The sequence below is a fragment of the Diplodia seriata genome (assembly GCF_021436955.1).
Source record: "Diplodia seriata strain FDS-637 chromosome Unknown scaffold_8, whole genome shotgun sequence".
Classification (NCBI taxonomy): domain Eukaryota; kingdom Fungi; phylum Ascomycota; class Dothideomycetes; order Botryosphaeriales; family Botryosphaeriaceae; genus Diplodia; species Diplodia seriata.
Window position 1 is genome coordinate 2,204,451 of NW_027117315.1, and position 27,085 is coordinate 2,231,535.

At 57.6% G+C, this 27,085-nt stretch overlaps 10 protein-coding genes across 10 annotated transcripts; 6 read left to right on the plus strand and 4 right to left on the minus strand.

Moving 5' to 3' along the window:
- Positions 1-821: 821 nt before the first annotated feature.
- Positions 822-2,000, plus strand: SLS55_008276 (uncharacterized protein; the record flags this gene model as incomplete). Its single annotated transcript, XM_066779688.1, has 1 exon — positions 822-2,000. The coding sequence occupies one exon, from the start codon at positions 822-824 to the stop codon at positions 1,998-2,000; it is 1,179 nt and encodes a 392-aa protein (XP_066630492.1).
- Positions 2,001-2,352: 352 nt separating this feature from the next.
- On the minus strand, positions 2,353-3,135 carry SLS55_008277 (uncharacterized protein; the record flags this gene model as incomplete). The annotated part of the gene is made up of 3 exons (XM_066779689.1): positions 2,353-2,697; positions 2,757-3,037; positions 3,096-3,135. The coding sequence occupies 3 exons, from the start codon at positions 3,133-3,135 to the stop codon at positions 2,353-2,355; spliced, it is 666 nt and encodes a 221-aa protein (XP_066630493.1).
- Positions 3,136-3,416: 281 nt separating this feature from the next.
- Positions 3,417-4,589, plus strand: SLS55_008278 (uncharacterized protein; the record flags this gene model as incomplete). The annotated part of the gene is made up of 5 exons (XM_066779690.1): positions 3,417-3,463; positions 3,519-3,552; positions 3,607-3,967; positions 4,200-4,361; positions 4,420-4,589. The coding sequence occupies 5 exons, from the start codon at positions 3,417-3,419 to the stop codon at positions 4,587-4,589; spliced, it is 774 nt and encodes a 257-aa protein (XP_066630494.1).
- A 1,555-nt stretch (positions 4,590-6,144) lies between these two features.
- SLS55_008279 (uncharacterized protein) lies at positions 6,145-7,788 on the plus strand (the record flags this gene model as incomplete). The annotated part of the gene is made up of 1 exon (XM_066779691.1): positions 6,145-7,788. The coding sequence occupies one exon, from the start codon at positions 6,145-6,147 to the stop codon at positions 7,786-7,788; it is 1,644 nt and encodes a 547-aa protein (XP_066630495.1).
- Positions 7,789-8,609: 821 nt separating this feature from the next.
- On the plus strand, positions 8,610-9,940 carry PPE1 (Protein phosphatase methylesterase 1; the record flags this gene model as incomplete). Its single annotated transcript, XM_066779692.1, has 2 exons — positions 8,610-9,645; positions 9,774-9,940. The coding sequence occupies 2 exons, from the start codon at positions 8,610-8,612 to the stop codon at positions 9,938-9,940; spliced, it is 1,203 nt and encodes a 400-aa protein (XP_066630496.1).
- A 274-nt stretch (positions 9,941-10,214) lies between these two features.
- On the minus strand, positions 10,215-11,170 carry SLS55_008281 (uncharacterized protein; the record flags this gene model as incomplete). The annotated part of the gene is made up of 2 exons (XM_066779693.1): positions 10,215-11,002; positions 11,083-11,170. The coding sequence occupies 2 exons, from the start codon at positions 11,168-11,170 to the stop codon at positions 10,215-10,217; spliced, it is 876 nt and encodes a 291-aa protein (XP_066630497.1).
- A 408-nt stretch (positions 11,171-11,578) lies between these two features.
- On the plus strand, positions 11,579-14,915 carry SLS55_008282 (uncharacterized protein; the record flags this gene model as incomplete). The annotated part of the gene is made up of 2 exons (XM_066779694.1): positions 11,579-13,603; positions 13,653-14,915. The coding sequence occupies 2 exons, from the start codon at positions 11,579-11,581 to the stop codon at positions 14,913-14,915; spliced, it is 3,288 nt and encodes a 1,095-aa protein (XP_066630498.1).
- Positions 14,916-16,420: 1,505 nt separating this feature from the next.
- On the plus strand, positions 16,421-17,885 carry SLS55_008283 (uncharacterized protein; the record flags this gene model as incomplete). The annotated part of the gene is made up of 3 exons (XM_066779695.1): positions 16,421-16,749; positions 16,805-17,508; positions 17,671-17,885. 3 exons carry the CDS (start codon positions 16,421-16,423, stop codon positions 17,883-17,885), a joined length of 1,248 nt encoding a protein of 415 aa, XP_066630499.1.
- A 3,123-nt stretch (positions 17,886-21,008) lies between these two features.
- prp10 (U2 snRNP component prp10) lies at positions 21,009-24,698 on the minus strand (the record flags this gene model as incomplete). Its single annotated transcript, XM_066779696.1, has 1 exon — positions 21,009-24,698. One exon carries the CDS (start codon positions 24,696-24,698, stop codon positions 21,009-21,011), a length of 3,690 nt encoding a protein of 1,229 aa, XP_066630500.1.
- An 852-nt stretch (positions 24,699-25,550) lies between these two features.
- On the minus strand, positions 25,551-26,820 carry TEL2_1 (telomere binding protein; the record flags this gene model as incomplete). The annotated part of the gene is made up of 2 exons (XM_066779697.1): positions 25,551-26,638; positions 26,814-26,820. 2 exons carry the CDS (start codon positions 26,818-26,820, stop codon positions 25,551-25,553), a joined length of 1,095 nt encoding a protein of 364 aa, XP_066630501.1.
- Positions 26,821-27,085: the final 265 nt, after the last annotated feature.

Genomic DNA, 27,085 nt, shown 5'->3' on the forward strand with positions numbered 1-27,085 from the left:
GCCGGTTTTGTTGAGCAAGCGGGTTTGATGTCGTCCGATCGGTCTCAATCTTGCCCAAAAGGTGGTGCCTCGCCTCAACTGCTGAACGGAGGTGGTGCGCAGAGTCGTGCTCGAGCATCGCCCTCACGCATGCGGAGTAGACAAGTGGAGCAATGCAGGGGACAGCTCCATAGCGGGGCGTGGGACGCGGCGCGAGATAGGCATGACCGGGGAGGTGCGATACTCGTGCGTAGTGCTGCTCTCAGAAGCTTGCACAATGCTTGACGGCAACGCCTGCTGCACGTCACTCCTGTCGAACATGCTGTGGCAATGGAGCAGCTCTGCCGGCCAGCAGAGCCCCGCGTGCGATTCGCGGAGCTCGTCTCCGCAGCCCAAGGACGGACGGACCCTGGCGCGGCACTTTACGATTGGGGCGCGCAGGGATCATCGGACGCGTCCGGCAAATCGGCGGCGGGCGTCATCGTCGTGCCGCTGCATGCCTGGCCCAGCGCGGACGAAGGGATCTAGAGGGGTCGAGATGCTACCAAACACCTATGACTTTTGCCCGTTGCCCAACGGCTCGAGCGTTGGCTTCTAGCTTTTATTCTTATTCCCACCCTCCGCCGCTCCTCTCGCCCCCAGCCCCGTCTCAATTGTCCGCCCGCCAGCAAAACTGCAGATTTGAACAGCTGTCGATCTGCATGTGACTGCTACGTCTCACCCACTACCGTTTCACGAGGACAACCCACGACACTTGCTGCTAGCTCCCGCCCGCCTCTCCAAATCCTCCGTTCTCCAGCAGCCTTCATCTTACGACCAACGGTACCGCTTCAGCCACGAGAATGGTCCAATTTATCCCGCCGCCGGAGCCTCGAACTCTGCTTCCTCCGCTCCTTGCTTGTCTACCCACCGCCTTCGTGTCCCCACAACCCCCTCCAGCCCTGCTTCCGATTCTCTCGCCGATTCTGCGCCAGCGCGTCCAACTTCTCTCTGCCACAAATGGCCCCAACGAGTCATGGCTGCCGCTCCTCTCTTGGGACAAAGAACGCGCCAGCAAGCTCCTAAAGATTGTCGAGAACCTTGACATCGAACCACACCCGTCCTCTGGCGAAATCGAGTTTGAGGACGTGAAGGGTGTCCGGTACAGGCGGAGAGACGAGGAGACGCTGGAAGCCAGGCTCGAGCTGGAAGAGTTCAAGCTTTTGCCGATATACCTCTGGTGCATGACCGATGAGGCCAGCGGCGGTCCTGGGTGGCGCCTCAGCGAGCTTCGTGCTCTTGAGGATATGAATGACGGCACTGAGTGGTTCGACAGCATGGACGAAGCCAACGAGGGCTCCAAGGTCGCATACATTCAAGATGCTCTCCGTCAAGACACGCTTAGTCCCCACGCCCGTAGCGTGCCCGACCAGCGCCAACACAGCAACCAAGAGGAGCAGGACGACGACGACGATGACTACTGGAATGCTTATGATAGGACTCCGGGTAGGACACCTGCCAGAACACCAGTCAAGCGCTCTCCCGCGCCTGGCTCGAATGTGCAGATGCCGTCAGCGTCGGAACTCGAGTACTTCGCCCGGTACGCGATGGAAGTGCAACCCGCGTTGGATGCGCACGACCCAGAAGAGGAGGTTGACGATTCGATCGAGTCGACCCTCAATGGAAACACCCTGGTTACCGAACGCCAGCCTCAGGTCGAACCCCTGGAGTCTACTAACCTTGGTCCGGGAGGGTACGACTCGTCACTGCCGCCCCCGCAACAAAACGGCCAGGATGCGAGCAACGAGATCAACCAGCCACGCCCCGAATCGCCTGCTTCTTCGCTATCGGGCTCGATTGAGCGGATGGAGCAGGCGGCGGAAGCCTCCTCTCAAGCGGAAGTTGCAATCAAGCAGCATATCAGCACCGATATCAAGAGCTTGTACAGATTGGCCCGGTCGGCCGGGATTCAGCGCGAAGAATTTGAACGCGTCGTCAAGACAGAATTGGAGATGCTCAGCATGATGGAGCTTGACGAGTGAACCACGAAATGGATGAAGATAAAGGCATACATGTATTCACATCACACTGCAGCATAGGCGCATGGTCTTGGCGCGGGGGTCACCTGTTTTCTCTCTCAAATCTTTTTTGCTCATAGCTGTAAAAGCCAGCATGTCTGTATCTGTAGATACCAACCAGGTCTTGGGTAGCAATGCACAACACGACGCCTCTTTTCCTGATTTTCAGCTCGTGCTCCTCTTAGTGACGGCTCTCCGCACGCATTGCGTCTAGGCCCATCCGTGACGCGTCCAAGAACAGATAAGAAAAAGCAATGCAAGCAATCAATGCCACGCCCGCAACTCGTAACGCCTCCACGTTCCTCCAGATCCTTATTCAGCCCCTCCTCCTCGCTTTGGCGCCGGCGTCCTTCAGCTGGCTCAGCACATCCTGCACGTTGCCGTCCACGAGGATCTCGTTTGCGGGGCCGGAGCCGCGGCCAATCTCCTCGACCACATTGTTTGGATCCGCTGCCCCGACGATCGGAACCTCGGACGCGATGAACTGCTGGAAGGGCTTGGTGGCGAAGTAGCCGTCGGTCGTGAACCAGCGCGTGAAGGGGGCTTGGAGGTGGATCTCCTGCGAGAGGTTGTTTTTGGCATTCTTCTTGTCCTTCGGAGCGAAGCGGACGGTCAAGTGGTAGATTGGCATGTTCTTCTCGACTCGCGAAGCAATGTCCAGCTGTGCGTCGTCAGCGTCATTGTCCAATGGCGTCCGTCTGTGGATCGTGGGCTGCATACCTTAATGCCATCCTTCTCGCCCGAATACACAGTGCCCTTCTCCACAAAGTACATCCAGTACATGAAAGCGCTGTTCAGGACAAAGTACGCGACCACAGCGGGGCCTGTGTATGCCTTTGTTGCGTCCCAGCCGAACTTGTAGTCGAAGTAGAAGAGAGCGCCGGCGATGATGACGGCTGTGTAGCCGATAGCAAGACGCACATCGGTGAGCCTGTGGGACTGGCGGAATTTCAGGGAGTTCAGGTAGTTGGGTAGCGCATCGTCGGTGGTGTTCTTAAGGTCTGCACGCACGGCGTCAGCGTTCGCATCGGAGTAGCTTCCAGCGGAGATGCGGCGTACCGGGGACAGAATAAACGGCAATTTTCTGCTGGTCCGGCATGCTTGCAATTGTCGAAGGTCTAACTGGTCCGAACAGTGAGCGGTCCCGGTGCAGAGCTCTGGTGCGCGAATATACGAGAGTGTTGTCACGGCCCGCGGAGTCGGCGGTTGAAGCACAAGGTGTTCTCATGGAGCTGCCGGCTGCGGATCCCTGTCCGAGCGTTGGCAGCCGCGCCCGCGCCTTGGTCCACTTCACGACGCCGCCTTCCTCCATCGCAGTCCAACTCCGAGCTCTGCAGCACGAAAGGCACGATCGGCTCAACGTCCCGGTACTTCGGCATCATGGCGCAGCCGCTGGCGCAGACGATCCATCGGGATCCCTCCCTGTTGTACGTCCGCGAGCGCCGGTCCAGGTCGTCGCCTGGAAGCTAACAGTCGATGCAGCTGGTGGATCCTATTGCCCATCACGGTGGTCATGGTGCGTTTCTCGCCGTGGAACAGCAGTATGCGCATGCGTTTCTGACCTCTCCAGGTCCTCACGGGTGTCCTCCGACACTACGCGATGGTGTTGCTGCAATCAACGCCCAAGAAGCAGACCCTTCCGAAGCTGCGCGAGCACCGGTCGCTCATGCGCGGCGTCAACCTGCGCTCCAACAGCAACGTCCTGTCTCCGTCATCGTTCCAGAGCCGCAAGAACTACCTTGTGTCTGCCTTCAAGGATGGCGCCTTCCTTGCCGATCCTGAGGCCAGAGGAAAGCCCAGACCCAACCCAATGAGCGACCCCGCAGCGATGGAAGGCATGATGGGCGCAATGAAGGGCAATGTGGCCATGATGGTTCCGCAGACGCTGATCATGGGATGGATCAATGCTTTCTTCTCTGGATTCGTCATCTGTAAGTGGCTGCCTGAACTTCTGGCCGGGAAAGCAGGTCGACGGCGGGGCAGGTATACACGAGGAATGGGGAAATTCGCCCCGGCAAGGTTGTCGAGTGCTGTTGCAGCTTGCGAAGCCGGGCAGATGGCCCCATTGCCCGCGTGCAAAGTCCCGCCGTTGCAACATCATACAAAACTGCCCCCAACATGGGCTGCGTGACGGGGCGACGTTCTCGGCTGACCAGGTTACAGTGAAGCTCCCCTTCCCGTTGACGCCACAATTCAAGTCGATGCTCCAATCGGGCGTGGGCACACGCGACCTTGACGTGCAGTGGGTGTCTAGCTTGTCGTGGTACTTCCTGACACTCTTTGGCCTGCAACCCGTCTACACCTTCATCCTGGGCAGCAACAACGGTACGTCATAGCCCCCATGTCTCTGGTTGACCGGAAGCTAACAGCAAACGTCCCGCAGCTGCAAGCCAAGTGACGCAGCAGATGGCGCAGATGAACCCCGGCGGGATGATGGGCCCAGACCAGGACCCGGACAAGCTGTTTCAAAACGAGGCGGAGAACCTCGAGGTGGTGGACCACTATTGGATCCTCGACGGGGTCGAGGAGCGGCTGCTGGCGAAGTTGACCTGAAGATCATAGCCGCGGTTATTATTGGTCCGCTGCAGGTCAGCCACGCAAATGCGACGGGGCGGAGCAGCAAACGGCACGCAACGGCTCCCGCGCAGGGTAGCGCCTTGGCTGACCGGTGGTTCCCGCGCCCGCATGGAGGCATGCGGGATGATCGAAGGCCAGCCGGCCTGGGGCAGCCAACAAGGCACACTCGCGCGGAGAGCCAGCAGAGCCTCCTTTTGTCTAACGATAGCTAGCCGTCGGTATGGATAATGAAAAATGTGCATCGCCCCACTGGGCTTGTCGGTGCATGTGCTGGTGCAGCGTCGTCCAATGGATAAGAGCCAGCGCCGCAGCTGGGGGCCAACAACCGACGTGCTCCAGGCATCAGCCGCGCCCAAGACATGCCGGCAGCCAATTCAATCAAGGGCGGTGGTGCACAACCCGCACCGCTTGCTGCCTGCTCGCGGCTCTGTTTGCCTCGTTTCCGCTCGACTCCCCCCGGCCGCCGCTCAGTCTGCCCCCGCTGCGGGCGTCCGCATTCGATCAGTGGGTGCAGCATCGGCGCGCGAGCTTGCTTTTGCGCGCGAGATTGCGACGCCGCGAACCCGTGGGGGTTGAGGGCAGCGCGGCGCGTTTGTCAGTCGCATCTCGTCCGTCGCCGGCGCACCTCTACGCCCTCCTGGCCCCCGAACTTCCAAGGCACGAATGGGCGCACCCGCAGTCCCGCGCGCGTCCCTGCCAGCAGGCTCAGCCGCACAGCTCCGCCGGCCTCTCGCTCGCGGGCGCGCTAGGCGCTCCAGCAGTGCGCTGGTCAGCCATCAGCGCCTCCCCGGACGGCATGGATCACCTCAGAGATGCAGGCGCGGCGCTGGTTCCCCGTTCTCACACGCCCCGCCCGCCTTCTTTCCCAGAGTCTTCACGCTCCAGCGCCCGATCAGTAGCCCATGGCGGGATCTGCAGTCCGTTGTGGTGGGACAGAAGGACTCTGCCACAATGGCTTACCCCAAACCAAATCGAGCGCTGCACACACAGACCGGTCAGCATGCAGGGGTCGCGTGTCGATGGCTTGCTCCTTGCGGCACGCTGCCAGCCGATGCTGGCCCCCGTGCAACTGGTGGAGGGTGCGTCGATGCGGCTCTGCGAGACGTACCGTGGGGCCTCCGGCTTAAGAGCGCGATCCAGGGAGTCGTTGCGATGCAGGACATTGATACACAATCACGACTTTCAGGGCGGAGCACACGCTTTGCAGCCCTTCCATTCTTAGCCTCAGACCTATCACTTTCCTAAAGGTGTATCCTGCTCCGCCTCATTCACCCTTCTGCATTCCGCCGTCTTGAGCAACCAACACTGCTGTATAAGAATCGCCGAGCTGTGCTTCAAATCAAGGCTTCCCGAACTAAGCACTAACGGTACGCTCCCGCAACAACGCTTTGACCAAAAACTCTTTTCTTATTGCTCCTACGCAGTTTGACTTGATGTCACTTCGCTACTGAGCCTCCACTATACCCACATACGTTGCTACACATTGCCTCCGCTGCTGTGCAGACCCATCCTACATTCACACACACACACCATGGACCACCGTTTTTCAGCATTCAATGACCTCCCCGAGATCCAGCTCAACGCGGGTCACCTCCAGGATGGATACCGATGGTCTGATCGGGAGGTTCCTTGGACTGGTGCGCGTCCCAATCAGAGATCAATCATGCTTTTTGGCTCAGGGGTGACATTGGACTCCGCGCCGGCGTACGCCATGTCCAACATGCAACGTTACTTGAGCGGGCCGGAGCGCCCTCTCTTCGAGACAAACATCTTCCAACTCGACAGCAGAACCGATCGTGAGCACCAACACTTCGACCTTGAGCCTTGCTTCGAACCACAGCCCCTGCCATACGCTGGAAGGGGTATCAGGCCGAGATCTCCGGATAACTACCGCTCAAGCTGGTCGGTGTCCTCAAGCAGCAGCTACAACCTCTCACATAAAGACGACCTCAGCACCAACAGCTTCGGCTCCCCCGAGCGCGGAAGCAGTCCGTCATACGGTTCCCAAGACACGACCTACAGCGAGTACAAAACATATCCACTGTACTCGATGGATGAAGCGACCCTTGGTGCTGGCGGTTCTTGCACCCTCTCGGACATCCAGCCATACCCCTCTCCTTGCGAAGAGACCGAGCCGCCAGCGGAGTACGATGAATGCCACGACATGAAGATGGGGTTTGCCTGCGAACAGGAAACCATCCTCTTCAACGGCAAAATGGCGACCGATGAGCACCATTGTACCCGTCTGAACGACGAGGACGTCATCCGCGTCCGCGACGCTGAGTCTGTCAAGCCTGTCGTCAAAAGCGAAGATGAAGCCGACTCCGACTGGAAGCCTGTCAGCAAGCAGCGCCGTCGCCGAACATCTCGTTCGAGCGGTAGCTCTCAAAGCACAACCCGGCGCAGTAGCAACGCAAGCAAGACGTCTTACAGCGCCAGCAGCGGACGCGGTCGCATCGCCAAGTGCTCGAAGTCCCACTCCTCGAAGTCGAATTCCACCAAGGACAGCAACGCGGCGAACCGGCCCTTCCCCTGCCCCTTCGCAGGATACTCTTGCTCTTCCACCTTCGCTTCCAAGAACGAATGGAAGCGACACGTTAGCACCCAGCACATCCGCCTCGGCTTCTGGCGCTGCAATTTATGCCCGAGTACCCTCGACGGCGGCGCCACCGAGTCCTTCAATGACTTCAACCGCAAAGACCTGTTCGCGCAGCATCTGCGTCGCATGCACATGGCATCCAACAGCGCGACGCCGGGCAACAAGAGTGGTTCCTACTCCAGCCCGCCCACAAAGGATGCTCCTGTCACAGAAGACAACATGGCCGAGTACCAGAAGCAATGCTACCTGAAGCTGCGCGACGCGCCGCCGTGCAGCTCATGTCTCTTCTGCAACCGGTCCTTTGAGGGCCCTGGCAGCTGGGAAGAGCGCATGGAGCACGTCGGTCGCCACTTCGAGAAAGACCCCAAGGGATCCGACGCGAAGATGTATGGCGTCGAGCGGTGGAGTAAGGATGGTGTGCTCGAGAAGTGGCTGCGTGAGGAGGGCCTAATCGAGCTGGACGCGAGGGGCAGCTGGCGGCTGGGCAGTGGTGCCCCCAAGAGAGGCGGGCAACACGCCAACGCCATGAGAAGGATCAACGAGGATGACAGCGAAGTGTCATCCGAAGACGAGTAGTGGTACAGCTCGCTTGTTTTGTTCTCCTTCGTTTTGTTACGGCGTTGTTGCTTTATTTCGTTGTCAAAGCCGTTTGGATGGATCGGACTGGAACTGCACACAACGACCTGATACCCCCTTCGTTACTACCATTGCCCATCTTTCGGTAGGGCCTTTGGACTTCAAAAGAGAAAACAACACTGTAGTCTCGCGCTTTATGACTAATGATTGATACCATTTCTACACTTTATTCAGCATCGAGATGCATTGTATATCGCGCTCAGTAAAATAAACATTTCCTGCTCACTCGCTTTGCGGTATGCATGTTGTTCTTGTCTTTTCATCGGAATGCCTGATGAGTGCAGAGGACGATAGCGTTTCATTTAGAGAGCAAGGCCTATTCATGCCCGTACTTCGAATACCAATGTACGCTCTGACATCTGACTCCTGCAGGCAAGTTGATCTGCATTATTCCCCAAAAAAGGCTGTCGCACAAGCTTGAGGACAACCGAGCCTGTTTACCAGAAACTTTCTTTTGCTTTGGGTCCTGTATTCGGGCGCAGCTTGTCGCCATGGGGTGTTGCTCTCCAGGCTTGCAAAGCGCGGCCGCCCTCTTTTTGGCAGCAGATGTATTCGTTGCATCGAATCGCACATGGCAGGAGGCCGAGAGCGGCAACGACTACCAACGCATGGCGGACGGTTGCGCCACCGGATGGCTCGTGCATCTATCGATATGGAAGCTTGCTGATGCTGTCACCTCACCTCGACCATCAAGTCCAATCCACCGCAATTCCAATGCTGCAATTACCGCGCCGAAACAACGATTTCGAGACACCGCCAGCATGAGTGACCTGGCGAAGACCATTGGCAAGACCAAGCTGGGCACCAAAGCACCCAGCGCCAACACCAACAAGATCGCCGAGATCCTGGAAGAAGAGCCCGGGCTGCAGCAGTCGATAGAAGACGACTCGTCCTCCGCATCCTCCGTCTCATCCACCGGCACCGTCGTGCCCCCGTCGACGCAGAAGCAGCCGTCCGCCGCCCCGCCAACCGCCGCCTCGGCCGCCAATGTCGACTGGACGCGGTACTTCGCGCAGGAGCTGTTCCTAGAGCACCGCGACGACGCCAGTGGCGAGCACGCCCAGTACCACGTGTACGTGACGCCGCCGGCCACGCCCAAGACGCCGCTGCTCGTGCTGCACCACGGCGCGGGTTCGTCGGCGCTCACGTGGGCGCTCTTCGCGCTCGAGGTGCGGCGGCTGATGCCCGAGGTCGGCGTGCTGGCCGTCGAGGCGCGCGAGCACGGGTCGGTCGTGGTCGATGGCGACGGCGGCGTCGACGGCAGCATGACGGTCACGAAGCTGAGCGCCGACCTGGCGCGCATGATCCGGCTCACGGCGGCCAAGCTGGGGTGGGCGCAGACGCCGCAGCTGCTGCTGGTCGGGCACAGCCTGGGCGGCGCCGTCGTCGTCGAGGCGGCCAAGAGCGGCGTGCTGCCGGGCGGCGCAGCGACCGTCATGGGCTACGCGGTCCTGGACGTGGTCGAGGGCTCGGCCATCGACGCTCTCAAGCACATGCACACCTACCTGTCGACGCGGCCGTCCATCTTCCCCTCGCCCGACGCCGCCATCGACTGGCACATCCGCAGCCGCACGCTGCGCAACCCGGACAGCGCCCGCGCCTCGGTGCCCAGCCTGCTGCGCCGGCTCGAGTCGGGCAAGTGGGTGTGGAAGACGGACCTCGCGCAGACCGAGCCCTACTGGACCAACTGGTTCGAGGGCATGAGCAGCAAGTTCCTCACGGCCCGGGGCGCGAAGCTGCTGCTCCTCGCGGGGACGGATCGCTTGGACAAGGAGCTCATGATTGGGCAGATGCAAGGTCAGTCAGCAGCTTATGCATCCTCTCGGACTGCACCAATCTTTTCTTGGACACACGCCCATTTACGGCCGCTTCTTTGTCCCGTTTCTGTTTATATTGTACATTTTACTAATTTTAGACCGTGGCAGGCAAATTCCAGCTTCAGGTCTATCCGGCGGCTGGTCATTTCATCCAGGAAGATGTGCCGGATCAATGCGCGCAGACCGTTGTCGAGTTTCTCAAGCGCAACGATAGGAGCACTCTCGTGCTGCCGCCAAAAGTCTCGGATCTCCTGGCGCAGGGAAAGAAAGTTTGATGAACGTACTTTGACTGAACTGCTCGATCTGGATGCGCGGAAGCGTTCTGGTATCATTTTTGATCCTTGATCCTTGATTCTAAACTAAATACCCTATTTGGATTTTCCATTTCCTTTTCCGGGCACCGTGCCCACTACCAAAACGCCAGGCAATGCTGAATAGCTAAACGGAAATTGGGAATCATATAACCGCGGAGGGATGGCCTCGGAGTGAAACGGCAATGAAGAAACGCATAGACGGGCAGAAAGCAACTGCCGATGAGATAGAAAATCATCATGCCGCTTGCGCGATTTGCTCCGCTTGCTCCGGCGCCTCTCCATCCGCCTTGGCCGCCTTGTTCTTCCGTTTTCTCTTACGCTTGGCCTGCTCTTCGGAAGTTGCCCCTTCACCAGTGGGCTTGTCGGCGTTAGGAGGCTTGTCTGAAGTTTTCTGTGTTTGTTGCTCCGATCTCTTCTTCGGCTTCTTGGCGCTCAATGGATTCGGTGCCTTCGGTCCCGTCCTCTTCTTTTTCTTCGGCTCAGGTTGTGCGGGCGCGTCCTCCATGTCCGTATCGTCGTTGCTTCCCTCCCCATCCTCACTCCGCTTTCTCTTCGGCGTGGCAGCCGTCGCAGCAGTAGGCCGCGTCTTCAAGCCCGCCCTAAACTTCTCCGTCTCCGTCCTGTCGCGCACGTCCTCGGTGGCGCCGGCCATGGGCTCCATGATCATGACACTCCGATTGATGTAGATCAGGGGCACGCCGGGAATCTTGCGCAGGTAGGAGCGCAGCGGCTGCTCCTGGCTGGCGACGACGTAGCGGTGCTTGTTGGTCTTGGAGTCCTTGGGGTCGACGACGGACTTGACGCAGTCGAGCGTGGAGAGCGGCTCGTCGAGCGTGTGGTGGTTGCAGCGGCGGCGCTCGAAGGCCTGGGCATGGCCGATGGCGACCTGGTCCTTGGCGGCGTAGAGGTGGCGCATCGAGCACTGCGTGATCATCGGCTTGACCTTGCCCTGGAGGGTGCGCTCGAGGTAGCTGGCGAGGTCTATCTTCATGCGCGTCGAGTCGAGGACGATTTCGGAGTCGACTGCGGCAACAGGGTTAGCCAGACGCGCGGGATGGAGGGGCAGGCAGGCGACTGCGTTGGCGGGTTGGAATTGGACGCACCCAGGACTTGGTATGGTTCGCGGAAGCCGAAGGTGAGGGCATACTGGTGCATCAGCTTGCGGTACTGCTTCGCCCGCTTGCCGCGCATGGTGACTGGACTGGTGGGGAGCGGGACGGATGCGGCTCGACGACGACGTTCACAGAAAAAAAGTTCTGGGCGCGCGCTTGGGCGGGTGTTGCGTGCAGCGTCGCAGAGCAAAACGCGGCCGGCGGACCCAAAAAGATAAGCTTTGGCCCGTGCGCACCGCCGTCGCCGGTCCGGTGCCTGCCTGCCTACGCAATGTCTCAAAGGGCAGGGGCAGCGCCGAGCGGATGGGGCAGCAGACAGCCCGGGATGACCAGGCCTTCTCTGTCTCTGCGAGCACAATCCAACACACCACTTTCAATGCCGACTTCCGCTCCCTCATAGCCCGCGAGCAACGGCCCACTGTCCTCTGCCACCTCCTGCCTCCGCCCACCACGTCGTTCCTCGCCCCGCGCCTCGACGAGGACAATCATGTCCTCGGACGCCGCTCCTGTTGTTCCTCCTCCCGCCGCCGCCGCAAATGAGCCCCCAGCGCCGGTAGCTCCCCAGTCCGCCCAAGCGCCACCGAAGCAGGACCCTGTCGATCTGAGTGTCGAACTCGACGACTTCGGCCTGCCCATACGGAAGAAGCCTCCGCGCCGCTTGCTCTCCGAGGCCAGCGAGCAGGACCTGCGCAGCGCCGCCGCCGCCGCCGCCGAGGAGCCGCAGCACCAAGAAAGGCCCGCGGAAAACCTGTGGGAGGCAGAGGCCCTTGCGGCGCAGCATGCCCCGCCGCCCGCTGCGAGCTCCGGTCCTCCGGCCTTGCTGGGGAGCGCTCTTGGCGATGATGTGGCTGTGAAGCACGACGTCAGGCCGGCCCCGTCAGACGAACACGCGTCGTCGGCGCAAGGTGGCCACACGCGTGCGGAGTCCCGACCGGACGTCGTTGCGGAGGCGACTGCTGCCGATCACAAGCATACAGAGGCGGGCGCCGTGTCGGAATGGTCGCATCAGCAGCTGGCCCCGAAGGAGGAGAAGAAAAAGAAGGACGATGATTGGGACGACGGCGGGTGGCAGGAAATGCCTGCTTATGCTTCATATGACATGTATAACGACGATAATAGGCTGATCGCACGGGAGAAGGACGACTTCAGTGATGAGGAGGTGATGGAATACGGCGCCCTGGGTGGCGCTGGAAAAGGATACACGAGGGTCCAGATTGACGAGGACGCGCAATCGGCCACAAGCATGGACGACAACACGGCTTATCTGTTCAAGGGTGCGAAAAGCACCAATGTTGCGGACGACGACGAGGAAGCGCGGGATCCGCTGTCGCAGATGCAGGCCACTAAGGATCTGCTCACCGAGGGCCAGAGGATCGCGTACGTCGGAGTCGTCAGATTGACCATGCTGGAAATGGTCAAGGAGCTTGAAAAGCTGGAGAGGACAAAGGCAAGCAAGAAGCAGGTCGACACGTCCTCGGAAGCCATGAAGATGTGGAGCCAAAAGATGATGGTTCGGTTGTACAGCCACATGGAGATCGAATCTGCAGAGCAGATCATGATCGAACAACTGGGTCAGCATGGAGTTCAGCCCAACGATCTCACCCCAGCACTCATGCAGAATGCCCGGGTGAAAAATCCCGTAGCCGAGCCCGCATCAAGCCGACCGTCTGTGTCGTCTCCGCGGCCTAGCTCCACGTCGAGTGCTCCATCCACTCCGGTCCCGGGCACTCCAGGTTCGTCGGTGCCTCCGCCCTACGAAGATCATGGTGGAGACGACATGCCAGAAGTCCGCACTCCTTCCCAACTCCCCACAACCAAGAGTATTGACATTGACCTGCGATGGACTGTTCTGTGCGATCTGTTCCTCGTACTAATCGCTGATTCTGTCTATGATGCGCGGTCACGGGAGTTATTGGAGAGGGTCGGAAAATACTTGGAGGTGCCCGATCTCGACATCTGCCGCTTCGAGAAGCGCGTTACGGATGCGCTTGAGATGCAAGAGGCAGCGAACGACCAGAACTGGAACGATGAGCAGCATCTGGAAAGTCGTGCTAAAATGCAGAAGAGTAGACGACTGGTGATGATGGGTCTGGCTACTGTTGGAGGAGGACTAGTCATCGGCCTGTCGGCAGGTCTCCTCGCCCCGGTTATCGGCGCAGGTCTTGCAGCTGGCTTCACGACCATTGGTGTTGCCGGCACCAGCAGCTTCCTCGCAGGCGCCGGTGGCGCAGCCATTATCACCACTACTGGTGTAATCTCGGGAGGCACGGTCGGTGTGCGAGCTTCGCACCGCAGAACAGGAGCTGTCAAGACGTTCGAGTACAGGCCTCTTCACAACAACAAGAGGGTGAACATGATCATCACCGTGTCCGGGTGGATGAATGGCAAGGTTGACGATGTCCGCTTGCCGTTTAGTACGGTGGATCCTGTGATGGGAGATATCTACTCGGTCTTTTGGGAACCGGAAATGCTGCAAAGTATGGGTCAAACTATCAATATTCTAGCCACAGAGGTAAGTGCTCCCTGCACCATCACAGTTGCCGAAACTGACTCGCTTCTAGGCTCTTACTCAAGGCCTACAACAAGTCCTTGGTAGCACCATCCTCGTTGCTCTCATGGGTGCGCTACAACTTCCGATCGTTTTGACCAAATTGTCCTACCTCATCGATAATCCATGGAACGTGTCACTGGCACGCGCAGAGCTGGCCGGGTTGCTTCTCGCCGACTCGCTCATTGACCGCAACCTTGGCGTGCGGCCCACGACGCTCGTCGGCTTCTCGTTGGGAGCCCGTGTCATCTTCTCGTGTCTGCAGGAACTTTCAAGGAGAGGAGCGTACGGCTTGGTGCAAAACGTATTCCTCTTTGGCTCGCCCATGGTGGCGAAGAAGGACGAGTACCTCAAGGCTAGATCGGCTGTTTCGGGACGGTTCGTCAACGGCTACGCAACGAACGACTGGATCCTTGGGTATCTTTTCCGCGCAACCAGCGGAGGCATCATGAAGGTGGCTGGTCTTGCCCCAGTCGACTGCCCGGGGATCGAGAACTTCGACGTCACTGAGATGGTGAATGGGCACATGGCGTATCGTTCAGCGATCCCTCGTCTGCTGCGCGAGATGGGATGGGCTGTAGAAAGCGACGAATTCGCCGAGATCGAAGACCCGGATCCTGACAACCACGAGGCAAGACAGCGCGAGCTGATCAACGAGATTGAAGAGGCGCGCAAAGAAATGGAGCAGAAGCCGCAGAAGAAGAGTGGATGGAGCTTTTTCAAGAAGAAACAGGCGGAGAAGAAGGAATGGGAAATGTACGATGAGAAGGCCAAGGGGGCGGGCACCGACGCTAACAAGAACGTGCTGTTCGACGTCGAGGCCATCAAACAAGAGGCGGCGGATATTGCGGCACAGGGGATCGAGGTCAAACAGCTTGACAGCACTCTTCCGCCCATGGCGCTGGGCAGCCCGCGCTCCAACCTCCGCCAAACACAGAGTTTCGACGAGTCGATGTTTGAGCAAAGCAGCGGCAGCAAGCCGACGTCGTCGCATCTTTACGACGGCTCCGAGTACGACGCAAACCCAGACCGGTGGGAGGACGACGGCGGCAACATCTCGATGACGTTCGAAACGTCGTACGAGACGCCGCCAGCGTCGAGACAAGGAGGGGCCAACCCGTCGTCGACGTGGAGTTCGCCCAGCGTCGAGAGGCCGCCGCTGCGCACGTCGAGCACGTTGCCGGTCAACCTGGCAAGCTTCGAGCACAACGCGTGGGCCGACGACGAGGCCGACGAGTGGGGGAAGGAGAAGGAAATGCAGATGACGTTTGAATAAGGATTGTTTTTCCTTTCCACTGCTAGAGCATGTGCGGCGTTACGTCTTTTTTTTTGTTTGTATTTTTGAGACGGGGTTTTTACTTGTTCCCGAATCTCGGGTTTCCTTCTAGGGCATAACGACGACGAGGGGGCATTTGCCGGGAGGGAGGGTAGATCACTGATGCGCAGCATGATTGTGATAGGCGTTGGTTGTTTGGATGGGTCTCTGTTGGTACGGGCCCATTCCTGCACATTGAAAAGCTGGGCATTGTTTCACCGCCGGTCTGTAGAGTCGTTCTCTTGTCTAGCATCCCTCGGTAGAATGTGCGGGGACATTTGGGTTTTGGTGGATGCGGCTCAGGCTCAGGCTCAGGCCGATGTCGTAATGGGGGACGCAAAGAGGGGCCTGCCCGGGCCGTGGGACTTCGCGACGAGCAGGGCGGAGGCGGAATCGGAGTCGATAATTGCTCTTGTTTACACAGTAGAGTAGTTGTAATCAAGTCTGTGTTCTGCATGGGGGGGTGTAAGCTGACAAGAGCATGCATGCAGGCATCGTCCCCTGTGGCTGAGGGCGCCCGCTGTCTTTGGATCAAGGCCCTTTTTCGAAGAGTCTTTGGGCGGAATTATCTCAAATACACGCGGATGGGAGTCCTGAAGAGGAGGATCAGCACCTTGGCTCGAGTCAATCTCCGCCATCGCCGGCATTGGGCCGCTCCAGTGGTCGATTCTGGCCATTCTGGCCTCAGCACCGTCAGTTCCGCAGCAGACAGAGCCGCGTGGTGGAGTTGACGGCTCTGTATGCGCCTAAGATTTAGGTTGACGCCAATGACGACAAGCCGTGGCGCCGTTGTCGCCCGCCATCCTTCCATGCACGCCGGTGCAAACGGGGCTGCGCACGGTCAGCGCGTTCTCTTTCCCCACACTCTTCAGGATGACGCCCACTGCTCTCTTGCCATTGCTCACCGCCCAATTCCAAATCCAAATCCAACTCGGCTCCCCCCGTCCACAGCCTCTTCTCCGGCTCCTCCGGCATTCGACAGCCTTGGGCCTCCATTGCCCCAAGCTTTCTTGACTCTGGCTCCCTTACAAAGCATCTTCGTCATCGGACATTGCCCTTTCTTTGCCTTGGACTGTACAGCACGACTTACGCCGGGACGGCTAGTCTTAGGTGCATTTGCTACCGGGGACAGATGTACCTGCCGTCCTGCGGGATGATGACGCCGGGACGCAGTTGTCATGCTCCCCCTTTCCCAAAGAGATGACAATTGCCAAAATCTTCCGTCCAGTGGGCTCTCTTTCCCCGACACGGGCGCCAAAGATCGCCGGCCGGCATGACTGACTCAGCATGTCAATCGCATCACTATTTGGCACGTTGGATCCGAGGCCTGTCGTCGGACTAAACCCAGAAATCGTTCTTCTGGCGCCATCGGAGCTCGGGCACCTGTTCAGTAATATGTATAAAGAAGCTCCGGACCGTCGGTTCCTTGAGCGAGCCTTCTCCTTTGCAATTGTCACTTTGCAAACATGCTTAGCAACGCTGTCGCAACGGGCCTGGCCCTCGTCTCCGTGGCCTCGGCCGCAAAGCAGTGTCTCAACCAGACGGTCCCGGTGGACGTCGAGTCCCGCAATGCTGTGTTCGACGCCAACACCATCCCCCACAGCAACATTGATGTCACGTGGTTCATCCAGAACTTGACCCGTAATGGCCACAACTTCACCGACGAGGCCCTGACTGGGTACCATACCGTCAGCGGCACCTACAACATCAGCACTCAGTACTGCTGGGACGACCAGACGGCCTCGGACAACACGACTTTGCAGATCTTGACCCACGGCATCGGCTTCGACAAGACGTGTGTACCTTTCCAAAGAAGCACAGCGAAGCAGCACGCACTGATAGCCTCGCAGATACTGGGACATTTCGTTCCACGACTACAACTATTCCTACGTCAACGCCGCCCTGGACGCCGGCTTCGCCACGCTCAGCTACGACCGGCTGGGCACCGGCCAGTCGCAGCACGGCGACCCGCTCAACGAGATCCAGATCAACATCGAAATCGCGGCACTGCGGGCGCTGACGGAGCAGGCGCGCGACGGCAGCTTCCCGGGCGTCAACACGAGCTACTCCAGCGTCGTGCACGTCGGCCACTCGTTCGGCAGCATCCAGTCGTACATCCTGGCCGCGCTGTACCCCAACATCACCGACGGCCTCGTCCTCACCGGTTTCTCGCTCAACTCGACCTTCAACCCCTCGTTCCTCGCCGGCGGCAACTTCCAGCAGGCCTCGATCAACGCCCCGCTGCGCTTCGGCTCCCCAGGCCTGGCCCAGACGGTCGAGGACTTCCTGTTCCAGTCGAGCCCGCTGTACGACTGGGTGGCACCCGTCGATTTGACCGCGCTGCCCGCGCCGCTGGACCTGCCCGACGGCTACATCACGATCGCGAACTCGGGCGCCAATCAGTACCAGTTCTTCCTGCCGCCGTTCTTCGACGAGGACATCTTGGCGCTTGCCGAGAGGACGAAGCAGCCCGTCGCCGTTGGCGAGCTGCTGACCATCGCCAGCGCGCCCGCGGTGAACGACTTTGACGGCCCGGTGTTGGTCTTCACTGGTGGTATGTACAGCCATTTGCCTCCCTAAGACTCCCCTATCCCTCCAGCCTCTTCTCTCTCTTATTTCCCCATTCTTTTGTTTTGTTTTTTCTTCTGCTTCCTCGACATCCTCTCAGTCAAACGACTATGGGTGCTGTGCTGTTTGCTGACACAGCAACGTGCAGCTGGCGATCTTCCCTTCTGCGGCGGCGACTGCCTGGAGACGGGCGGCGTGGCCCCGTCCATCCCGGCGCAGGTCCAGGACTCGTTCCCCAACGTCGACCCGGCCGACTTCTTGGCCTACATCCAGCCGAACACCGGACACGGGCTGACGACGCATTACAACGCGACCGCGGGCTACGACGTCATCTCCGATTGGCTGAGCGACCACGGCTTCTGATCGGGAATAGGGTAGCCGGATGATGATGACGATGATGTCTCATGCGTCAGCGGCAAGGAGAATGCACGCTGCAGTAATGTGGGGAGGGGAGTGGTGATGAGACATGAAGCCGTTGGACGTGCGGGCGGCACGTACGCCGCGTATCCTTACACGTAGAGTAATAATAGTCAACGGATGATATTCTTGGGCGTAATGGTTCCTGGGGTGCATGTTCCGCATTTGGGTATGCGGCCCGAGTGGTACCGTTGCGGCGGGTTCATACGCCTGATCACCCAGCTTGAAGAATATGTATGTTATGTATGTTTGTTGTTTCGGAAGCGACCTGCATATTACGCCGTAGCCGTTGGTGCATTGAATATTGCCTTGCCCCTGCCGCTGGCCGCCTTGGTTTCTTTCCGGTTTTTTTTTTTTTTTTTATCTTTTACGCCGATGGCTGTTTTTTCTCTCCTCCACGTTTTTTCTCCACTTCTCCTTCGCTTGTATATGCCAAATATCGCTTCCCCACAAGCCAAGGATCCGGTAGCGAATCCCAGCTGCTCGGTTAGCTTCTGGCTAGTTCCGAAGCTTTGTTGTCGTCGTGTGTATGGGGGTGTATCTTTTTTTTTTTCTTCCTTTTTACCCCCCAAGGAGGCAGAGGCTGCCCCTGAGGGCTACTGGACGTGGTGTTGAGGTTATGAAAGCAACGAGGGGCGAAGAGAATAAATACAGCGCGCAATAAGCAATACAAAATGAGTGTGAAATGCGCCAGCTGCTTTCTTAAACGGCCGAAGCGAATGTTCCAAGGCGTTTATAACAGGACGTTAATGTGCCAAGCCGTTTATAACAGCGCAAGATTCCTGTTTGGATAAGTGACGATAAAGCAGCGCGCGGAGGCACTGCTGTTGAAGTACCGGGGCTGCGCGAAGGCAGCCAGTGTTCTGAAGGTTGTTCGGAATGCAAAGAAGAGATGGAGGAGCATGAGGAGGGAGGTTTATACACCTCTCCTTTGCAGTCGTCGGCTCGCCGTCGTCAGTTGAAGACAAAAAGCCCCCCTGTCACAGGGTTCTGCTTCTGCTGCTTCAGACCGATTTACTTTCGTCGGGTTCCCATGTATTTACATTGCTGTTGATCTTTTTATTCTCCCAGTTGTAGCGTTTGTAAGGGACGCTCTTCGATATGCCGTAGTTTTAACATGGCTTCCGACGAGTATTAGAAAAACAAGTACGCGTCAACACCATGTACAAGAAGAAGGGGGTCAAGGTGCATCCAGTAGGCAATGCCGGCTCGGACGGAAGTGTCCCTACCTACAACCCCAGCTGGAGGGAGGAAGCCATTGAGCGAGGACGGGCAATCTCAGCGGAGCTGCCTGACGGGCCATTCGATCATCTGATCAGGAAGAAATTCCCTCCAGAAGAGATCGACGCCCTCAAGATTGGCGACAGCCTGCTGCCTTTGGAAAGGGAGTTTCTTCTGGAGCTGCTATACAACCGGGAAGAAGCGATCGCCTGGGACTTCGAGCACATGGGACGTATTCGATCCGACGTGGTTCCACTCCAGAGCAGCAGAACAGTGTCTCATGAGCCCTGGCTTCCGACGAGTATCAGAGGTGGCTTTACTGCCACCCCTGATACTCGTCGGGATTGACCAACCCTTCAGAGATAGCATGGAAGTTGGTGTTGTAAGGTTGTAGTCCTTCGCACTGTCTCTCGTGCTATGACTTCTTGGCCCGGCGAATTCCTTGAGAGTCGATCGGATGAGAATGCTGCGGTATCGTGACAGTCGTTCTGCCTTGTCGATATCGGCGAGGGCGAGCGTCCTTCCAATTTCATGTGACAAATGTGTAGGAGATAGCGTCGCGTCGCTCGCTGCTCTTACTCCGGTCTTCGTCGCCATGTGGGAGAGGATGTGATACGTATATCTATCGGAATGGCGTCGCAGCGGTATCGAATTCTTTGAAAACTGACGTCAAGGTTCGCCTGTATGTTGTTGCAACGCGTTAGCTACACCCATGTTACACGGAATACGTACTTGACGCGCATGATTCGCGCTGATGAGAGATTTGGAGTACTGTCCGGCAGCGCGGAGAGCAAACCAAATCTAGTTCATGAGAAATCCATAGAGCTGTTACTTACCAACTCGAGAATTCTCTGATAACGTCATCGTTTTCGAGGACACTACTCTTTGTGTATCGCCCAGAGGTCCGCGCGTCGATACTTAGATGCTGCACCAATTCCGTCTCTCGTCTTCAGAATCGAGCGGCATAGGAAATATAAAAATCAAAACAGGACGGGATAAGGTAGCCATACGAGGGCATGGCCCGTCGCTGTCAAGTAATCGCCCGTTTGCGCTATAAAGTCTGAGTCCTTCACGCCCTAACCGTATGTAAGAGTAACCGTGGATTTCTGGTACCCAGAGTGGTGAGGGATGGCACTCTCGGCCAATAGCGGGCCGTAGGAGATTTCATCTTCTGGCCACCGCCCTTGTTTTCGTCCATCGGAAGCCCACAAGAATACTAGTGGAGTAGTGATGTACCTGAGAACCAGGATGTTGGGAACAAAAGCCAAGGAAGTGCCATGGAGACCTAGCACCAAAGGAACCAAAAAGGGACAGCCGAATTCAACAGGCGAAAGATGTTGGGCAATAGAAAGCTGATGATTTGGATCAACCCCGTACCGCTAGCTGAATGGACTCCGTACACTGTCACACCTCACAGCAGCCATTCACACACCCGCAGGGTCAACTATCGTCATAGCTACGATATCTTCTGTCGCATTTCCACTACCCAGTCGTCTCCCGTGATCCTGTGAGAGAATGAGCAAAATAAAACCATCGCCGACCCGATTTTTTGTTTTTCCCTGCACACAACTCGCTCGCAATTGCCCCGATTTGAAAACGAAGAAAAAGTACCCACTTCCCCACCGTTATGTCAGCGCTGTTGTTGGAAAACAAAACAAAAAAAGGCAAAGGGAACGATATCCTCTCCATATGCCCATAGAAAAGCGAAAAGGAAAATAACCCCAATGTGCCGATGATCAACAATCGAAAAGGAATAGTCTGGCCGCTCGATTTCGCCAAAGTTAACCCACGCCTTGAATATGAGATAAAGGGAAAGAAGCTCCGCGCCACATCTCTCGTTCCCCTAGCCTACAGGATGATGTTCAACTCGTGCCTGACTGTGTTTGCGTCGCCCATGTCGGGGTAGTACGGCACCATGGCGTCGGCCGAGTGGACGTACGCGTCGTTGTACAGGCGCCAGTACGGTTGGCGCACCTTGCGGGCCGGGTGGAAGAGACCGGCCCAGACGTAGTTCATGACTACACCCGTGCCGACGGCAACGCGCACCGCCTCGATGGCCTCGATGATACGGTCGATGACGTGAGGGCTGGTCTCGAAGATGTTGGGGTAGAGCAGGTTGAGCAGGTGCACCATGGCATCCTCGCAACCTAGACCCACCACACCCAGAGCAACGTGCTTGACCACCGACGCGGCTGTCTGGCGATGGACCTGGTCGCGGTCGATGAGAGCGTCCTCAAGGAGCGGCGTGACGGCGTAGACATAGTCCTTGGCCATCTCGCCGATGTACTCGAAGAGAAAGGAGAGTGACTTCAACACACCGTTCTGGACGTTGAGCTCGGGAACGCGGTATTCGTTCATCAGCGCCGGCAGAACCGTGAAGGGAGCACACGTCTCGGCGACGATGCCAATGGCGACGGCCGTACAAACACGGGACTGGCGCTCCTGCACCCTAAGGTTGTTTAGGAGGGTGGCAAGGACATCCTGCGGGCCGATGGCCTTGGCGATGAAGCCGAACGTGTTGTTAGCTGCGCGACGAATGCCCTTCTTGTGGGCCTTCAGCATGTCCAGAAGCTCGAAGCAAATTCTCATCCACTCACGAGCGTTGACACTCTCGGGACCGCGATCAGCGATACGTCCGACGAGATCAATCGTATTCTCCTGCACCTTTTCGTGCCGGTTGCGAAGAATGGGAGTCAGGCGCGGAAGGAGATCCTTGATGGGCGGCTGCATCTGGTTGATGCCCACCACGGTGACGATGGACCTGAGAGCGCCCAGAATCGAGCCAAGCACTTCAGGATATTCCTCACCGAGGTATTCGTACAGAACAGTCCCGAGCTTTCCCATCAGCGCATCTTCTCCGCACTGCTTCATAACGAGCGCTATGCGGGAAACCAGATCGGCGGCTTGTTGTCTGACGGTGGCAGACTTGTTGTTCAGTCTCCAGAGGATGGTACTGACAATCTGAGGGAGATAAGGCTTGCATCGGGTACCAAGAGCGTTGACGACGGTGCCGAAGCCATTGAGCATGACAATATCCTCGATACTCTGCTCCTGGAACGCATGCAGGATACCGTCGACGAGGCGCTCCTCCAGTCTTTCACCAATGTCGGCAGCACCAAGACCGGCGATAACTTTCTCCAGCGTCTCGACCGTCATCTTGCGGTAGGGCTCGCTCTCATCCTTAAGATTGACGACAATGCGCTCCACGATCTCGCTGACACCGACCTTCTGGCCAAGATCAACGGTTGTCTCCACGACTTGTCTGTAATTGCGCTTATCCAAAGCCATGCGGCGGACCCAGAAGCTCTTGAAAAAGTCGTCCAGAACGTTCTCCTTCAAGTAACCGGCAGTGACACCCTCTGTACTGGCGCATTGGGAGATGACCTTGAGAACGACCTTCTTCATCTCCTCGTCTGGCGAAGAAAACTCGCGTAGCAAGATCTCCATGATTTGACTAGTGTAGTAGTTGGCGTACTCCTCGTCCATCAAGGGGATGATGTAGCCAACAGCCTTAAGGAAGCCAGCAAGACCCTTTCCGCGCTGCTTACGAGCTCCAGTCCACAGCGGGTTCAGGATGTCGTCGAAACTCTCGATACCGTAGGGATTCGCTGCCTCTGCCAGTGCAGCAATTGCCAAAGCTGTGACAGTCCGCACCTTCGTTTGCTCATCGTTCAAGTTGTCGCCAATGCAGTCGACGAGGCCTTTCAAATGAGGCAGAATGGCACAGCCCATCAGGATAGGAATTTGCTGGACGATCTTGACGCCAGTGTGACGAGCTTGCCACGACTTCTTGCTCCGACAAACGGCCCGCAAGAAGGGAAGGAGTGCAGGAATGCCCAAAGCCGAGGCAACGACTGCGAAGGCACGAGCGGTGGTATTGCGGACATACTCGTCGGGATGGTCGATATCGGGCCTCATCGTACTGATCATGTGAGCGAGACCAGCAGCCTTGGCCAGGTTCGAGATAATCTCGCGTCCCTCAACACGAGCATAGTAGTCTTGGTCAATGAGCAGTGGCTCGATGACAACAAGAATCTTATGGACGTATGGCCGGACCATGTCATCGAGCTTGTAAAGAACGCGGTCGATGACCTTGACGAGAAGATGGCGTTCCTGATCTTCGAGCGTCCTCTCCATGAGCAAGGGGAGAATCTGGTTGAACAAGGGCCCAGCTCCAAAGTTGCGGGCGTTGTCCGTGAGTTGGCGAAGCGCAGTCTTACGCATAGGCGGGGTACCGTTCTTGACCTTGAGCAGCAGCCGCATGATCTTGCGCTCCTTCATCTCATCCACGCTCAGCTCCTCCTCATTCTGACCATCCATCAGCTTGCCGAAGTATTGCATGTCCTCAGTCTTGAAGAACTGTAATTCGCCAACACCGGGAATCTCGTTGGGCAGTTGCTTTCCAAGAGCCCGAGCATTTTCAGGCTCCTGCATCATGAAGCCACCAGCCAGGCTGGCGGTATTGGGGGTGGGAGTGGCTGCCACCTTCTTTGCAGGTGCGCGGACGGGCTCATAGCCAGGTGGAGGGGTGAGGATCCTGTACCCCTGCGCTTCACCCGGCAGTAACTCGTCGAGCTCCTCATCTGAAATGGGGGCGTTGCGGCCAGAGATATCCGTGCCAAAAGAAAGAACCTGGCCAGATTGGGATGGGTGGACAGGCGTGGCGAGGCCAGCAGCACCGGGGGCAGGTGTCGCACCCAAAGCCGGTGCCTGATCCCACCTTGACCTGCGCTTCGAAGCGCTATCTGAATCGCCGGGAACAGGGACTGACGGGGTCTGGTCCCACCGGGAGCGCTTCTTGGGCTCAGACTCCACGGCACCGTTCGTGCCATTGGTCGCCGTGTCCTCTGACGAGACGTCCCAACGCTTCTTGCGCTTGCGGCCAGCCGCGGCGCCGTTGGCACCATTCTCCGTAGGCGTCTTGTCGCCACCCGTAGGTGTCTTGTCGCCGCCATCCTTCAGGGTAGCTTGGTGCTCGTCGACGTCCTCGCCCCTCGCCTTCTTCTCCTGCTTCTCGCGCTCTTCCCGCTCGCGCTCACGCTTCTTCATGATGTCCTTGTAGCTCAGGCCCTCGTCGTCGCCGGTGCCACGCTCGAAGCGGCGTCTCTGATAATCGGTCTCGCGAGACTGGATCTGGGCCTGCTTCTCGCGATCCATCAGAAGGTCCTCCTCCATGCCGTCTCCCGTGGCGAACTCGTCCATCTGGGCACGGGTGGCGGTGTACTGGCCGACGAGCCTGCGGCCGTCGTCGGCATCATCCATGTCCTCATCGTCGTTGGCGGGGATGGAGGTGAGGTAGCCGTCGTATCTGTTGCCGCCATTGCGTTCATACAGGTCGGTGTCAAAGCTTTCCGTCAGGGAGGCCTTAGTTGAGTTGTCAGTCCTCTGGTTAGCCGGGTCGAAAGTCTTTGAACCTTTCTTCCCTGAAGCGGCGGCGTTGCGCTCCTGCTGCAGGCGCTTGATGGTCTCGAAGTCGGCTGTGCGGGCATTAGCTTTGCTGGTGGTGACGTTGAGCGCGTCAAGCTTACCGTCGGACATCTTCGCGGGCTGGTGGCGGTGATGAGCCAATATGCGCTTCGACCGGGTAGGCTGTTTATGCGACCGACATGTAGTGCGTCCGTCCAAACGGCAGAGCGGGGGTGGAGCAGGAAGTTGACGATGCGGCGCTGAGGAACGGCGGGCGGCGGTCTTCTGCTGCACCGCCGAACCGTGACGCGCCAAGACCGCGCTAAGCCGCTTTAGTCGTGTTCGCCATGTCGGAAGAGCAGCAGTGAAAACTTCGGCGATCTTCAGCGCAAACGCACATGGGCAGTCCAAGCGTTGAGAGGAGCCGATTCACCAAGCTGATGTAGGTAGCGGAATCCATTATCTCTCCATTCTTCTCTGGCCATCTTTGGTATAGACATGCATCGAACGGAGAGGCCTAGAAATCCATCATGTCGCCCATCAACGACCCTTGATATCTCTCAATAATCTCCCCGCATTTCACGAGTACTCCCGCCGCGAGCGTCCTGACCCGCTCCTCCTCGCCACTTCCCCCGCCAGTGCGATCAAATACCATCTTGGTCCATTCCTGTGTCTCTAGAAGCTCTCTGCCGTGCTCGTGCACGAGACGTTGCTGGTTTTCATTCACCTCCAGAAGCATCAGCAACGCAAAAAGAACTCCCTCGAGGATGGCAGAGTCTGTAAGAGCAGGCGCTCTGACTGCAAGCAGCAAATCCCAAAGCTCCGAAGTCATCTGTGGGAGAGAGAGGGTGGACGACCCAGACGAATGCAGGAGTATGGCAAGTGTCTTGAGAAATACGGGCAGTATTGTGGGTGAGTAAAAGATGTTGCTCGTGCCCCTAATGGTAGTCAGCATGAGCAGCCAACGCGTCCATATATCTAGACTTACAGTGCTCTTGAGTGTGTCCACCAACCAGCAGTAAGCGGGAAGAAGTAGCTCTGTGCCACGACCTTGGCGAGTTCATTAGTGATAATCTTACGTTTTTTTTCCACCTCCATGCGCGACGAGAAGGTGCGAACTTTGAGCGCATTGGGCCCAGCCGCTTTATCCGCTGCGTCAAGCGCTAGAGGCGAGATCATGGTGTGCTTTAGCTTATTCGTAATGGCGTCTACCGCGTTATCTTCTGTCGAATAAAGTCTGTGTAGCTTCTCAGGAAGCTTTTTTGAGGGGAAATCCTGGTCCAGGCGCGGCCTCGCATTTGACGCGTCCCCGTCCTCCTTGAATCCAGCCATTTCCCGTGCTCCGAGACCGATGGCGGCAAGTATACCGATACGCTGGCTGATAGAATAATCGCCAGCATAGAAGCATCTCACCAAGTACGGCCCCATTTGTGTCGGCTCGGCAATCGCAACTGCAATCAAAGCCTGCTGGCGCATCTCTTGGAAGTTGTCCAAGTCAAACTGGTCATTCAGGCCAACTAAGGCGGAAGCAAGCTCTTCAAGATTGTCCCTGACCTCTTTACCGAAGCCTGTCTTCCGTCGAATAAGATCGGCTGCGCTCGACAGAGCAAGCTGGTGACGATCGTAATTTTCACTTTCTCGAAGACCTGCAAGTAGGTCCCGTATGTAGACAGGTGGTGTGGGTTTGTTTCTGGTAACCTGAGTTGGATCCTCGGAGTCGTCTTCTGGATCAGAGTCTGGTTTCGCGTAAGGCACGAGGTCCTCGTCCTCGTCTGAGTCATCCATGATTTCGATGATCTTTGGGCCTGTCTCTGTGTGCCCCTTCTTCGGTCTTCCCGGAAGATCTCCCGTGTTTTGCTTTGCCTGCAAGTGGGGACGTGAAATTTTGGTGTCTGGAGTCGTCCGCTCGGCCACCACTTGCTCGAAGTCCGCGATGCTACCAATTGGATCATTCAGCTGAGGAAGTTGCCTGAACCAACCTGCTTCTTCGGATTCAGTATCAGGGATACCGAAATTCAGTTGATTCTCAGGCTTGTCTACGAGCTCAGATATAGCCGCAGCAACGATCATTCCTAGGAAGCGGGCGCGTGGAGAGGAAGTCCCCAAGCGATTCGAGGTGCCCCGCATTTGTACGCTTGACCTTGCTAGGGTGAATAGAAGCATGGGTTGCATGCGGTGAATATAGCCCGAGGACATGAGGAGGATTTGAGCCAAAGCTATGATGCGTTAGTGATTGTATTTTGCCACTCGACATAGGCAATCACCTTCTTGCTGTAGGATCGGTGTGTGTCTGATGAAGAGCTCATCCCCGAACTGTTCCATGCTTCTTTCCAAGACTTTACACATCCTATCTATATATTCTTAGCTCTGCGCCTGCTTATTACGGGGGGAGAATCTCTCACCTTCGTCCGATTGCAAGGCGGCTACGGCAACACGTCTTGCGCCAAATGATACATTTGCGCACCCGCCCGTTGGATTCGTGAGCCACAGGGCGAGGCTTTCTTTCATGGTATCGTTGT